Here is a 16,642-nt window from a genome sequence, read left to right as displayed (position 1 = left end):
GTGTCTGTGTTACAGTGTGTGACTAACACTGTGTCAGTATGTTTCAGCAATGTGTGACAGTATGTTCAGCAATGTGTGACTGTTACAGTGTGTGACTAACACTGTGTCAGTATGTTTCAGCAATGTGTGACAGAATGTTCAGCAATTCGTGACTGTTACAGTGTGTGACTAACACTGTGTCAATATGTTTCAGCAATGTGTGTCAGTATGTTCAGCAATGTGTGTCTGTGTTACAGTGTGTGACTAACACTGTGTCAGTATGTTTCAGCAATGTGTGACAGTATGTTCAGCAATGTGTGACTGTTACAGTGTGTGACTAACACTGTGTCAGTATGTTTCAGCAATGTGTGACAGTATGTTCAGCAATGTGTGACTGTTACAGTGTGTGACTAACACTGTCAGTATGTTTCAGCAATGTGTGACAGTATGTTCAGCAATGTGTGACTGTTACAGTGTGTGACTAACACTGTGTCAGTATGTTTCAGCAATGTGTGACAGTATGTTCAGCAATGTGTGACTGTTACAGTGTGTGACTAACACTGTGTCAGTATGTTTCAGCAATGTGTGACAGTATGTTCAGCAATGTGTCTGTTACAGTGTGTGACTAACACTGTGTCAGTATGTTTCAGCAATGTGTGACAGTATGTTCAGCAATGTGTGACTGTGTTACAGTGTGTGACTAACACTGTCAGTATGTTTCAGCAATGTGTAACAGTAGGTTCAGCAATTCGTGACTGTTACAGTGTGTGACTAACACTGTCAGTATGTTTCAGCAATGTGTGACAGTATGTTCAGCAATGTGACTGTTACAGTGTGTGACTAACACTGTGTCAGTATGTTTCAGCAATGTGTGACAGTATGTTCAGCAATTCGTGACTGTTACAGTGTGTGACTAACACTGTGTCAGTATGTTTCAGCAATGTGTGTCAGTATGTTCAGCAATGTTACAGTGTGTGACTAACACTGTGTCAGTATGTTTCAGCAATGTGTGACAGTATGTTCAGCAATTCGTGACTGTTACAGTGTGTGACTAACACTGTGTCAGTATGTTTCAGCAATGTGTGACAGTATGTTCAGCAATGTGTGTCTGTTACAGTGTGTGACTAACACTGTGTCAGTATGTTTCAGCAATGTGTGACAGTATGTTCAGCAATGTGTGTCAGTATGTTTCAGCAATGTGTGACAGTATGTTCAGCAATGTGTGACAGTATGTTCAGCGATGTGTGACTGTTACAGTGTGTGACACACTGTGTCAGTATGTTTCAGCAATGTGTGACAGTATGTTCAGCAATGTGTGACTGTTACAGTGTGTGACTAACACTGTGTCAGTATGTTTCAGCAATGTGTGACAGTTTGTTTCAGCAATGTGTGACAGTATGTTCAGCAATGTGTGACAGTATGTTCAGCAATGTGTGAGCAGTATGTTCAGCAATGTGTGACTGTGTTACAGCATGGCCTTGAGGACCTGGACCAGGATATTTCCGGCTTGCTGGGGATGGAGGAAAACGAATACTTTGATGACGACATGGGTCTTGTGAAGATGGGGAAACCTCCCCCTCCTTATCCTGGCGGACCAGATCAGGGTAGAGGTAAGACTGTAATACATGTTCAGTGAAACTGTGTGTCTGGAAACCCCACATTCAGGACAATAACAGATGGTAAGATCTTTATCTGATGGGACATGTACTAAGGATTGTGTTAATTGTTGAACAACTTTCTGGAAAAAAATTCTGAATTAAATGGAATAATTCCCAGAATGTCAAAAGGTTGGCTGTCACAACTTCTAACATCATCAAACCAAGATTACTTGTTTAGTTTTGGGAGTTGCTGCTTACAGCTACTGCACCAGGTGCATCTGCTGTGTCAGCGTAGATGAAACAACGCCTGACTATTTCAACTTTTGTTGACCAACTCGTTTATTAAACATTTTTCCGTTTGTTGTAGGGGGTGAGGCATCTGCAGCTCCACCTGTGCCGGAGGAGGTAGTGTTTGCTGTCCCTCACCAACAGGATGAAGTGGAGTCCATTGTCTCCAGCGCCATCGATGTGTACTGGAACTGTCGCCGATGTGGTGAACCCATGGATAATGTGGAGCCTCCTGAAGAATACTTCAAGTCAGCTGAGAACGGGCGGGATATGGCCAGTCATAGCAGACGTGTGTTTAAGCAACTTTTGTTTGATTTGACAGGGGAGATAATCCAGGAGATATATAAGGATGAGCATGAAGCAGACCCTCCTGCATGGCAGAAACCTAGAAAGAAACAAACGAAATATTACAAAGGGTTGTCACCTCCCACGACTGTTGACCGTCTGCGACCAATTGTTCAGAGTGCAGTTAGTGAAATCATGGGTATTAATGGAACTCGGAATTCAGATAGGGCAGTTAATAAGTGGAATATTCGAAAGAAACGTGATCACGTGGACAATGTACTTGTGCAGGAGCTCCGTGCCGAGGAGCCCAGTTGGGTGAACTATGACGCAGATGAAATGTCAGTAAAGAATCATCTGACCGATGTCATTATGGAAACTCTGCTGACAGACACTGTACATACACTGAACAAGATCTTCCAGAAGCGACACTACAGGTCACAGCAGAGCTAGACATGGTGGTCAAACTTAGAATGTCAAATTCCAAGGAGGTGGACAAAGTTGCAGCTGAGCTAAACTGCATGACTCTTATCATTGTCAATGGATCCAAAATCTGCAGGACTGACAGGACCTACATAATATGGATCCACTTACTAGATCTTGATTCTCAAACAACCTCAATCTGTGATAATTATGTTGTGAGAGTCGAGCTGGGAATGAACAAGCAGTGATCTGTTTGATCCCATGATGAGTTTGTCTGCAAACAAAATGGTTGCTGCAGCAACTAATAAGCCCAGAATCAGGACAGTGTTGCCAGGGAAACAACTTGCCTGAATAATGATGCTATATTGGCAAACTATCAAGCAAAGATGTATATTTCAACTTGCCCAAAGGACACTTTAATAGCTCAGATTATTTTGGCGAGTAATGTTCCCTGATTGCCATTGGATACGTCACTGTATGTGTGACTTGATATGCTGAGTTAGGGCTGGTAGCCCGCAGCACACAGTTTAGTTCCTGGACATGTAACAGGATGTGGACCTGTATGACAAGTAAGGGTTTGTTACGACCCTTATTCTCTTCCTCTGTGATGCATTTGTGTAGCCCTGGCTAGCTGCTTACATTTCTTGTACATAGCTTCTTATTTATTGTCAACTGGACACCACTGGCAATGAGGAGGCTGGAGTGTGATATATGATGTATCTGCCATGGTATACTGCTTGTATTCGGGTAGACAAGTGTGATGAAGGCTAGTAGCAGATGACTGTATGTGTGTGTATCCTGTTGGAATCAGCATGCTTCAGCTGCACATGTTTGAGGGGGCAAGACTTGAAGGATGTTCATGGATAACTGCCTCCAACACTTGTTCCAGGAAGTAAACACCAGGATGAATTTTAGGAGTGAAAATGTTCCATAGGATTCAGGATATGTTCAGGACTAGGAAAGAAATCATGTACAATATACCAGCCATTGACAGGCATATCTTTGTTGGGTGTTATATCATGGTGATATCACCATGGAGTGATGATCTGACATCAATCTTGGAGACTCATGTGAGACAGTGCAGTGTTGTCCAGACTCTCAGATGTTTAGACTGTAGGGTTGAGTGGTCAATCACATCAAGCTTCCACAGTGGCTGATTAGCTGTGTTTGTTACGGCCAGTGTACATCATGCAAGTCCATCTATAGACTTCGGAGTCATCGAAAATGTTGTTTTTGTGTTACGTTGTAATTACTACAGGGCAGCTATGCCTAGATTTATGTAGAATGTGTCATGTACTCCCAGATATCACTGTCAGGCTGATCCAGGTAGGCCATGTTGTGAGAAGGGTATAACTCTAGCAGTTGTATATTTCTGAAATGCTCCATTCCATGGGTTGAGTTGACAGACATGGGAGTGCTCAATCTGACTTGCTGTTGTAGATCTGTCTCACATTACATTCCGTCCTTTGAACACAGGGTCAAGGGAGGGGCAACATTGTTGGTACTGGGTGTTAGGGGTGGAGGGAGGGGCAACGTTGTTGGTGCTGGGTGTAAGGGGTGGAGGGAGGGGCAACATTGTTGGTGCTGGGTGTAAGGGGTGGAGGGAGGGGCAACATTGTTGGTGCTGGGTGGAGGGAGGGGCAACATTGTTGGTACTGTTAGGTGTTAGGGGTGGAGGGAGGGGAGGGAGGGGCATTGTTGGTACTGGGTGTTAGGGGTGGAGGGAGGGGCAACGTTTTGGTGCTGGGTGTTAGGGGTGGAGGGAGGGGCAACATTGTTGGTACTGGGTGTTAGGGGTGGAGGGAGGGGCAACGTTGTTGGTGCTGGGTGTAAGGGGTGGAGGGAGGGGATGATGGTGAGAAGAGGGGGGGGGTCTTTGGTGGAGAGGAGATAAGGAGGCAGGAGAGGATAGTGAGTAACGTGAGATAGTGATAGTGGGTTTGGGTAGAGGGTGGTAAGCACTTGATTCTGTAGGTACAGCTGTGTCTGCTTGATGGAGCGTCAGGAGGTGGGTATTGGGGTGTGAGGGTGGATAGAGGGACATGGTGGTGGACATGGGGCTGTGAATGTGGAGTGAGGATGGTGGGTACTGGGGTGTTTGGGTAGAGACAATGAGTTGGTACGTTGGTGTCTTACTGGCTCAGGATGGCAGGTACAGGAGTGTTTTTTAAGATGTGTGGTTGGACAAAGGATCTGGATGGTGGGTTGTGTTTTGAGTGTCTAGATGGTGGGGATGGTTCTAGGGGAAGTGGTGGGATTGCCAGTTAGGATGCTGGGTGTTTCAGATGTAAGTGTTGCGAGGAAGAAGGGCAGAGGAGGTATCAAATGAGGCCAACAGTGTGAAGGGCTTGGTGGTTGGGATGTTTGGTTTGAGGATTAGGTAACTTGTTTTGGGACCTTATGTTATACTTCTTTTACCACCTTGACACTGCAGGAACAGAAATAATTTAATTTGTGCAGCGGGAGTTATTGAAGGATTGGAGAAGGACAGGGGTTATGAATGAGTATTTAAGTAAAGAAAATGCTAAAGGATGTGGTCAAGAGTTCAGAATAAATGTTTGGTAGCATTAGAATGAAAGACCAACTTTTGACATTGACCTCAACCAGTCCCGACCTTGAACCTGTGTTCTGACAGATATTTCTGTCTCTGCTCATCATGTCCACGGACTTCATTCCACCATAATCAACACTGTGCCTTATAACTCCACGCACAATGTAGATATCTGTATGAGTGTTGTGCCAGAGATGAAGCTTTAAATAAATATAAGATACCGATGTGGACTTTTTGCCGGCTTAGCACGGCTATACAGGGCTGTAACCTTTCACCAAAGCATTAGTTAATAGAGATATGTGAGTATCCTGTCATCTGGTATTATGTTGATACAAAATGATACATGAATGTACAATAGAACATATCACCTGTTAAATTATGGAAAGTATTAAAATTAGTTCGCAACAGTTGTTTAGTATTTGTGAACCTGACTCAGTTAAAAACATCTTTGTAGAGTCTCAAGTATTCTCACTGATGATAGAACATGGCTCCTAAATATTTTGAGATTCATGTATGGTATCACACTGTTTTTGTACGTTTTGTATTCTGGCTGAGTGTATGGTTGTGGCTGTAGTAGTGGAAGTAAGTTCAGTGATCACCCAGGCTTAAACAAGTGGTTAATTTGTTGCCATCTCCCACTGAAATTCCAAGTTTGTTTCTTATTGGCAGCATGCGGGAACCCCATTGTGATATTGCTGGAATATTGGTAAAAGTCGAATAAGACAGTATCCACTCACACGCACATATCTCCATGAGCCAAAGTAAACATTGTACAGACTGTGCCTTCATTGTGTCATCATCGCCATCTGTCATTATTTATTTCAGCTATTTATTGCAGTCCTGTTCACATGTCAGTCAGCGTACCTATTAGTGTCTCTCATGTAGAAAGCTACTTTGTTTCCTTGTTTTGTTTTGAGTTGTTGTTGTGCTGGTGCCATGTGACGCCTCGTGTATAGACCTGAGTGATATTACACCCCCGACCTCAGAGTGTAGTCAGGGCAATGATCTGGGGAAGCCATATCAGACTGAGGGAGAAGTCAATTCTGAATGTATCCAAGGAATACTAATATTATCCTTGTGGGCAAAATTAGATAATATATTATATGCTAGTCAATGTTTGATAGGGATGATGGATAACAAGAATGTGTACTTATGTTTGTTTTTTGTTGAAATGAAGCTGAAAAAGTTTCCATGGCAACATACTACTTGTATGACAACTTGGCCAACCAGTCAAACATATTCAGTCCTCAGATGGAACATCATGATTATCCCTACCAAACGTTGGGTGGTATGTAACATCACAATAACTGGTAGATAAACTGTGGAAGATCTGTAGGCACACAGCAGTGAACTCTTGACCTCAATGAACAAGCAGAGCAGTCCATTTTTACTTGGGGGTACACTGTCTGCATGTGCAAATCATGCCAGTCTAGTAGACCCCCTTTCAGTAAATGGCCTCGCTCAGCTAGAGAAAGCTGGGGGACCTGGTGATGAGGGGACGAGAATGGGTGCATCCCCTCTGTTTCTTTTCAAAATCCTGGATCCACATCTGTATAAGTTGAGTCCATTATCAATGTTCCAAGGAAGCTACTTAACCTACACTGATATGTTCCGAATTATATGAATCAAAGCTGTGATCAATCCAATGTGTAACCCAGGGCTTCGTAGGATTGTCTTGAGGACATGTAAAAGTAGGATCCCAATCTCTGGCACATCCCATTCCTGCTGGAGTAAATTTATCTTAACAGGACATTATGAAAGTTTTTGAATGGAAATCTTAAGAGTTGAATCAGAATCTTTAGAATATGTCAGGAGGAAAATATACTGTGTACATTGTTTTGCTTGTTTAAGTTCTCATTTGAGTTATCGTGTCTTGCAAGAAAGTTTAATCACATTCTTCTGTAACTGGCTGCAGACTTAATGTCCACAATTCATACAAGGAAATCTCTTTCATTCATACTGCTATCTACATGTCATCTCAAACTGGCTTCCACAGGAGATATCACTTTTGTCAGATGAAGCCTTATCTCCAAGGATGTATTGCTTCAATAAATTGTAACACAAAGCTTTGCAGAACATTGTGATGTCATCAGCTATCTTGATGTCACAATCGAATGACATCACAAATCTCAGCCTCAGAAGCTGGTTAGCTCTACTTTTTGCTCTCAAGTGATTATTACTGATTATAAGCTGAATAGGTTGAAATAATGATTTTGGATGATTAATAGATGTCACGCTCTTGTCTTTGATATCAAATATCAGTGATATCAATGTCACAGAAGATGATGGAACTTTGTTAGGCAGAATCAGCATCACCCCATGGCCAAATATTGGCCATGTTTTGACTCCTTGTTTGAACTTATTGCCTCTTAATGTCAGAAATCCGTAAATGAAATTGCATGTCATGCAATATTAAGTATCATTCTGCCTTTTGAATAGGAACAAAGGGGAGATAACCCTGTTTTTTGGTATTTGTGATTGTTTCAGTGCTGTATAAGATGGAAGGAGGGAAAGACTGTGCTATGGATGATGATAATTCACTTCTTTCAACACACTGAAATTACTATGGGTATTTTTCTTTCCAAACGTTTGGATCTTGAAATCTGCAGATATATATAAATATATGAGTATTATTAGCAAATGTATGTATATTTTTTATATTGTGATGTACAAATTGAAATTAGCTCACGTGCAAATAATGTTTCATGTACATTCAATAAATCCATCCATCTGATAATTTGTATGGTGTTTTGTGTATATATTTTTTGGTGAAGTTACAAAATACATTGTTTTGATGACTGACAGCAAATAGGCCTGAAAACATGGGTTAAAATAATTGAAAATGTTGCTTATTTTAAAAGGTCAATAAGACGTGAAATACAGGTCAGTTAACTTTTCATTGAGAATGAGTACAGTGAGTGAGTGAGTTGGGTTTTATGCCGTTTTAGCAATATTCCAGCAATATCACAGCGGGGACACCAGAAATGGGCTTCACACATTGTTCCCATGTGGGGAATCAAACCCAGGGCTTCGGCGTGACGAGCGAACGCTTTAACCACTAGGCTACCCCATCGCCTCGAGAATTGGTACAGATGTACATCAGATGTAACACACTTAAGTAATATTTCCAGCAACATTTCAGTCAATATAAAGAGAACATGCTATTATTGATGGTGCTTAACTTTTGCACATGTGTTTTCTTGGCACATTCACAGTTATTTAAAAGGTAGATTTATCAGCAGTGAAGGATTTAGATTCCAGCTGCTGATAATTAACAACCTAGCAGTTTAAATAGAAAACAGTTCTTAACACCAGAAGGTAACCAAGCTCATAGATACTTGCTAGAAAGGCTGGCTATACATATATACATACATTTCAGATGCTGTACAAAGGGGCAGTAGCCTAGTGGTTAAAGCATTCAATCGTCATGACGAAAAGACAGGTTCCATTCCCCCGTGGGTACAATGTCTGAAGCTGATTTTTGGTGACCCCAGCCTTGATATTCCAGGAATATTGCTGAAAGCGAAGTAAAATCATACTCATCCATACGCTGTACATGTATCACTTTACCCAAGTTTTGTCCTGGTTGATGTCCTGGGAGCCGTTGTACAAAGCGACCTTAGCGCTAAGGTGACCGTAACTCCCATACATTAACTTAGAGCTAAGGTTGTTTTGTACAACGGCATCCAGCTATCTTGTGGTTTATGGACTGCGTCTGAGATCATTTCAGACCACACGGCTGGCCTAGTGATTAAAATGGTTGTCATTACGCGATTTCCCACGACTCCAGCGTAGAAGCCAGGGTCCTGGGGTTCCTTTCACAAAGCAACCTTTACTCAGGGTAACCCTAACTCCCATTCTTTAACATTGCACTTCCGTTGACCTTAGTGACTTACGATCACCTTAGTGCTTCATGAAAGGAGGCGCAGATCCACAAAAACATTCACAAGCCTATGATAAACTACTTGTATAGAGTTACGGCAGGTCGTAACGTTACGTGAACGAGTGAGTGAGTGAGTATGGTTTTACGCCTATTTTAGCAATATCACGGCGGGGAACACCAGAAATGGGCTTCACTTATTTTACCCATGTTATATGTGGGGAATCGAACCTGGGTCTTCAGTGTGACGTACGGACACTTTAACCACTAGAACGGCCACTGCTTAATATTACAAACGATTTGTGGATCGGGACTCCGTTCTCCATGTCCCCTGCCGTCACATTGCTGGAAGCATGTTTATATTTGTATAGAAGAATCGCTCCTAGATGCATCCCCCTTTCAGCTTTTGCACCCTATAACCAACCCCCTTTCAACTCTTAGCCTGTACACATCTCCTTTTCAGTTCTTGTGCCCTGTATCCATCCCCTTTTCAGTTCTTGTGCCCTGTATCCATCCCCTTTTCAGTTCTTGTGCCCTGTATCCATCCCCTTTTCAGTTCTTGTGCCCTGTATCCATCCCTTTTCAGTTCTTGTGCCCTGTATCCATCCCCTTTTCAGTTCTTATCCATCCTTTTCAGTTCTTGTGCCCTGTATCCATCCCCTTTTCAGTTCTTGTGCCCTGTATCCATTCCCTTTATCCCTGTATCCATTCCTTTTCAGTTCTTGTGCCCTGTATCCATTCCCTTTTCAGTTCTTGTGCTTTGTATCCATCCCCTTTTCAGTTCTTGTGCCCTGTATCCATCCCTTTTCAGTTCTTGTGCCCTGTATCCATTCCCTTTTCAGTTCTTGTGCCCTGTATCCATCCCCTTTTCAGTTCTTGTGCCCTGTATCCATCCCTTTTCAGTTCTTGTGCCCTGTATCCATCCCCTTTTCAGGTCTTGTGCCCTGTATCCATCCCCCTTTTCAGTTCAGTTCTTGTGCCCTGTATCCATCCCTTTTCAGTTCTTGTGCCCTGTATCCATCCCCTTTCCGGTTATATCATCCCTTTTCAGTTCTTGTGCCCTGTATCCATCCCCTTTCAGTTCTTGTGCCCTGTATCCATTCCCTTTTCAGTTCTTGTTCTTATTGCCCTGTATCCATCCCTTTTCAGTTCTTGTGCCCTGTATCCATTCCCTTTTCAGCTCTTGTGCCCTGTATCCATTCCCTTTTCAGTTCTTGTGCCCTGTATCCATCCCCTTTCCATCACCCAGTCTTGTGCCTTGTGCTGTATCCATCCCTTTTCAGTTCTTGTGCCCTGTATCCATCCCCTTTCAGTTCTTCCATCCCCTTTTCAGTTCTTGTGCCCTGTATCCATTCCCTTTCAGTTCTTGTGCCCTGTATCCATCCCCTTTTCAGCTCTTTGTGCCCTGTATCCATTCCTTTTCAGTTCTTTTGTACCATCCCTGCTCTTGTGCCATTCCCTTTCAGTTCTTGTGCCCTGTATCCATCCCCTTTTCAGTTCTTGTGCCCTGTATCCATTCCCTTTTCTTTTCAGGTCTTGTGCCCTGTATCCATCCCCTTTTCAGTTCTTGTGCCCTGTATCCATCCCTTTTCAGTTCTTGTGCCCTGTATCCATCCCCTTTTCAGTTCTTGTGCCCTGTATCCATCCCCTTTTCAGTTCTTGTGCCCTGTATCCATCCCCTTTTCAGTTCTTGTGCCCTGTATCCATCCCCTTTTCAGTTCTTGTGCCCTTTATCCATTCCCTTTTCAGGTCTTGTACCCTGTATCCATTCCCTTTTCAGGTCTTGTACCCAATACCCGTGAAGGTCCGGGTTAGAATATTGATCTTCAGTAACCCATGCTTATCGTAAGAGGCGACTAACGGGATCCATGGTGGTCAGACCTGCTGACCTGGTTGACACGTCATCGGTTCCCAATTGCGCAGATTGATGCTTATGCTGTTCATCACTGGATTGTCTGGTCCAGACTCGATTATTTACAGACCGTTGCCATATTGCTGGAATATTGCTGAGTGCGGCATAAAAGTCAACTCACTCACTCACTGCTAGAAGCATGAGACACGACTCGCTCACTTGACAACACGAGGCCTTGCTATATGTACAGGCAACTGATACTGGTTGGTTTACCTTTCTGAGGGGACCGCCTCTGTGGTGTAGTGGTTAGAGCGTCCGTCCGGAGTGCGGAAGGTCGCGGGTTCGATCCCCGACCGCGTCATACCAAAAGACGTTAAAATATGGTACTTGTTGGTCCCTGCCTGGCGCTCGGCATTAATGGGTACAACAAGAACTGGTCGGCTCGGAGTCAGTATAATGTGTCTGAGTGGGGTATTCATGCTCCACTGCGGCATGGTATCTCAGTGGGCTAGCACTATAAAACCAGCTTAAGTCTGGGCTAGTACAAGCAGCCACACATACACACGCATGCACGTCGTCATATGAGCGAAATATTCTCAAGCACGAAGTTAAACTAATTCCACCACCACCACCACCACCATATTTAATTATCGTCTGTAACGGAATAGTCAGAATCTGAAGATCGGTTAATTGATATGGTCAAAAGGATTAAAAATGTATCCAACTAAGAACAACAACAACAACAACGCGACTGTTGATCATCAAACAGGATGTAGAATATGTGATTGTTTGTTTGTTTAGCGCCGCACTCAGCAATATTCCACCTTTATGGTGGTGGTCTGTAAATAATCCAGTCAAGACCAATCACGTTCACTTGAGATTTTTTCAGTTCCCTTTTCTACAGATATATAACAGCATTAAACTGCCATTTTTATGATATGAATGTTTGTTGCTTAACGCCGCAATATTCCAGCTATATGACAGCGGCCTGTAAATAGTCCATTCTAAACCAGACCATTATGAGCATCAATCTGCGCAATTGGGAACCGATGACATGTGTCAACCAAAGCAGCGAGCCTGACCACCCGATCCCGTTAGTCACCTCTTACGACAAGCATGGGTTACTGAAGATCAATTCTAACCCGGATGTTCACAGGTGTCATACTATAAGAATATAATAACAATTCCATTCTGTACATTATATTCTGAAGAGTCTTTTACTACATAATGTTTAACGATTGGAAATGTACGTTGGCGGACACCCCACCCGCACCCCCCGTTTGTGTGTGTGTGTGTGTGTGTGTGTGTGTGTGTGTGTGTGTGTGTTTTGAAAATGACTCTGTGTGTGTGTGTGTGTGTGTGTGTGTGTGTGTGTGTGTGTGTGTGTGTGTGTGTGTGTGTGTGTGTGTGTGTGTGTGTGTGTGTGTGTGTGTGTGTGTGTGTGTGTGTGTGTGTGTGTGTGTGTGTGTGTGTGTGTGTGTGTGTGTGTGTGTGTGTGTGTGTTCGAACTCCTTGACCCCAATTTGAAAATTTCTGGATCTGCCTATGTTTTATTACATCTATATGTAACGCCAGCATGGCGAATCATGCACTGACGATGGTAAATCAATATATTTAAATTTCTAACGCTTGACCTATGCGTCAAGTGATAAATGGTAGCGTGCATAGTACGCTCCAGAAAAGCAAAATCTTAATTTACATCTACCACTTACAACACTCTCACCGCCGTTGGCAACTGTTGGATCTATTTATAGATAAGCACGAGACTCATCACGTGAGTGCATATATATATTACACATTGTGCAGGAAGGGGGATTCCCCTTCTTGACCTCCGACAAAGACGGCTTTTCTGGCTTCTCTCATCACAAGGGATACAAAGCGGGGGATCCTCACCTTTCAATAGGTATGCATGAGTATATCTTGTGTGGCCAATACGACATCGTCATATGATAACCTCTTCAAATCTGGACTGACAACCGAAGTAAGTGTAGCCAATATAGGGTTTAATTTCATGTAATTTATTGATACCCACCTGGGTGTCCCACTTCTTCTGCATCAGATCACGGATGTAGGTTCTAATGCTAGCATTGTAATCAGAGTATGGGATCAGAAGTGGTGTCACAGATTTGTTGAGTGCTGCCTTAGCAGCAATATCAGCCATTGTGTTCCCAGAAATGCCAACGTGGCTGGGTAACCAACAAAAGACGATGTCGCATTGGCCAGTAGCAAGCTCATTATACAATTCAATAATGTCTAATTAAAGTGGATGTTTGCAAGAAAGATTTTTAATAGCCTGAAGGCAAGAAAGAGAGTCTGAAAAGAGTATGTATTGTTTAAATATGGGGTGTCTATTAATATATTTAAGAGCTGTTAGTATTGTTTTTGCTTCTGCTGTAAAAATTGAGCTATTATCCGGTAATCGAGAAGATATTGTTCTGGATCTAACGACAGTGGCACAAGCCACTGCACCACCATCCTTGGATCCATCTGTAAATAATGACTTGTATGTATTATATTTACTTTTTAATTGATTATTTTCCTGTTTATATTGTAATTCGTTAGTTTCGGATTTTTTAAACTTTGTCAGTTTTAGGTCAACTTGTGGCCTCACTAATTGCCAAGGTGGAGAAGAAAGAAGACGGGAAGGAGATATATTCTCCAACTCAATGCCAGCAGCAGAAATATATTGTTGGATTCTTATCCCAAGAGGTGGAACAAGTGAAAAAAAATTATTATACAAATCCTCATAAAGAGGATTAAAAACGCAGTTGTGAGCAGGATTGGATTCATTAGAATGTAACATTGAGGTATATTGTAAAGACAATTTGATACGGCGAAGTTTTAAAGATGGCTCATCGGCCTCAACGTAGAGACTGTCAATGGGAGTGGTTCTGAAAGACCCAAGACAAAGTCTCAGACCCTGGTGATGGATAGAATCAAGTAGTTTGAGGTTGCTTTTACAGGCCCCACCATATACGATAGAGCCGTAATCAAGTTTCGATCGGACCAGTGATCTATACAAATGAAGGGGAATGGTTTGGTCCCCTACCCACTTTAAACGACTTTCAACAAGTCGAGTGCCTTCAGGCATTTGTCTTTTAGATGTTTGATATGTGGCAGAAAGGTTAAATGCGAGTCCAAGGAATTTAGCTTCCTTGACAACTTTGATGGGTGTGCCATTTAATGATCAGGATCTTTATGGGGTTTGTATTTCCTACAAAAATGTAGACAATTGGTTTTAGATTTCGAAACTTTAAACCCGTTTTCCAGACACCATACATGAATTTTGTTGAGGCAAAGTTGTAATTGTCTCACAATAGTTTGCATGTTTTTACCACGGCACGAAATATTAAAATCATCCACGAAAAGGGATCCATCGATTGATTCACTTAAAACCTTTGAAAGACTATTTATTTTAATACTAAAGAGCGTGACAGACAAAATACTGCCTTGTGTGACACCCTGATCTGAAGCTATTGAAGACCTACACATTAATGTCAATGACAAGCTAAACTTCTCAGTAAGAAAACTTACATCGCAGGCTGAGATACATGATGAGATGGAAACAAACAAGAAAAGCTGACACTAGATAAGTGATCACGCAGCACAAGTAAGTGTAGCCATTCAAGAAGAGGATACATCTACTGAAACACTCCCGAAATTGTAAAGACGGGTTTATTGTCCCGTTTCAGTCAACAGCCGAACAACGTGGAACGTAAAATCTGCGAATGGTACCGCAAGCAATAGGAGACGATACACTGACGTGAGGTGAGGTGAAATGGGGTTTAACATCTTACTTAAGAATATATTGCGTGTGCATGTGTGGCTGCTTGTACTAGCACAGACGTAAGCTGGTTCACATTATACTGACTTCGAGCCGACCAGTCCTTGTTGTAGCCATTAATGCCGAGCGCCAGGGAACAAGTGCCATATTTTAACGTCTTTTGGTTGACGCGGTCGGGGATCGAACCCTCGACCTTCCGCTCTCCGGGCGGACGCTCTCACCACTACACCACGGAGGCGGTTTACACTGACATTAAGGGGAAATGGAGTTGTGACACCAAACTGCTCCATAACAAAGTAGCACTGGACTGGAGAGTCGGGCAATTGGAACGCTGCTATGTATCTGTTGACAATGGCGCCGTGTTTAATGACGAGAATGATTGCTTTACATTTCTAAAATTAAAGGGGTGCCACTTCCCAATTTCTCATAACAATTTGTCCCCCTCCCCTCCCTCCAGCTTCCAGGGGCGGTGGGGAGCCTAGTGGTTAAAGCGCTCGCTCGTCACGCCGAAAGCTCGGATTCGATTCCCCACATGGGAACAATATGTGAAACCTATTTTTGGTTTCCCCAGCCGTGACACTGCTGCAATATTGCTAAAGGCGGAATAAAACAATACTCAGTCAGTCAGTCCAGCTTCAAGATTTCTTTAACCGTTTGTGGTTTGCATCAATACTTGTTGAATATGACAAATACTGAATGGGACTGTGCGACTAATTTCACCCACGAGTCACAACTTCAGGACGTTCTATCTGGTACACAATTATAACATGAAAAATCAAAACTAATACATCTGCTAATGCATCATCATAAAGAAAAAATAATTATACAGTACCATGTTTTTTGAACCGGTTGATGTCCCGTTGTATGTGTGATCTCAGACATTTATGGCCAGAGAGATCCGCCTATAGTTGCCTCGTCCCTACTGGGTTATCAGTAGTGTTCGGTCAAGGAGTTCCTGAAATACGTCCTATTCGATGCAAAATGTGAGGACATTCCTACCTACTCCAATGGATGAACCAATCTCAACTTCAAAAGGATCTAGACATGGATGAACCAATCGCAACATCAACAGGATTTAGACCGTGCACGACCGACAAACATGACGGAACTACATGCACGTGTGTGCATACCACTCACTAAGTAAAGCATGTAAATATAAACCGTTACAATATACGTGTCAATATACTGAGGGAAGCAAATAAGGGACACCACTTCATCGCAGTGTTCCTTTATTTATTCTCAGGTTTTCACCCACGGTGCAATACAAAACTTATGAAGAAATCTTGAAAAGAATAAAGGAACACTTGTACTTTCATTTGTTCCCTTATTTCTTTACCTCAGTATGTTATACCGTTGTCTTCCACTTTATTGATTGTCCAAGTAGACTATCTGTTGACGTGTTACTACGCCATAACAACAATGAAACATTGTGACACGGTTTAGTTACACGCGTGTTAGCAATGATAATAACAACAATAAGCATAAATATGTTAAATCTCCCTTAAACCTGGATCTCAGACTTAAATGCTCTAAACAAGGTCAAAATCACATAAACCTTTGCTGTGCCAGTCCTTCCTATTGATTGGACAGGACCGTCTGGCTGGAGGGATCTGACAACAGAGCTCCTCATTACCGTACCTCTCTCAATCGTGTATGTACTTTTCACAAAAAGAAACGCATAACCCAGAAATCTGTTGCGAAAATGTTGTATTTTCAAACGTATAACTCGTCCACAAATAGACATCAGTGCTTGAATCATTACACCATTTAAAAAAGGTGTTCATTCAGTCAAGTGGATAAGTTTAGATAAACCATTCACAAGTGTTTTCACCCTTCAAAGACGTGTCAATACCTGCTGTGCCCACCACGGCACGAATACCAGATCTCGCTAGCCAACTATGTTCAAAGAAATGAAGTCAAAACACTGTCAATTCCTGCCCAGGACTTCACACGTCACACGCCAAGAGAGGTAAGTAACCTTCTCACATAGACATATCAAGGAGAA

The 16,642-nt window shown here is 42.5% G+C and overlaps 1 protein-coding gene across 1 annotated transcript in view; it reads left to right on the top strand.

The window, feature by feature from the left end:
- The window catches only part of LOC124253614 (centrosome-associated protein 350-like), a 29,234-nt gene extending 25,422 nt beyond the window's left edge, over positions 1–3,812 (top strand). The window contains 2 exon segments of the mRNA XM_046687421.1: positions 1,451–1,589; positions 1,945–3,812. Coding sequence (XP_046543377.1) covers positions 1,451–1,589; positions 1,945–2,600 — 795 coding nt within the window. The 3' untranslated portion in view covers positions 2,601–3,812.
- Positions 3,813–16,642: the final 12,830 nt, after the last annotated feature.

This window comes from Haliotis rubra, unplaced genomic scaffold (assembly GCF_003918875.1).
Source record: "Haliotis rubra isolate DU_JTF1 unplaced genomic scaffold, ASM391887v1 Scf547, whole genome shotgun sequence".
In the NCBI taxonomy this organism is placed as follows: domain Eukaryota; kingdom Metazoa; phylum Mollusca; class Gastropoda; order Lepetellida; family Haliotidae; genus Haliotis; species Haliotis rubra.
The sequence above is the reverse complement of the archived record's forward strand: the minus strand, read 5'-3'. Positions and strand labels throughout refer to the sequence as shown.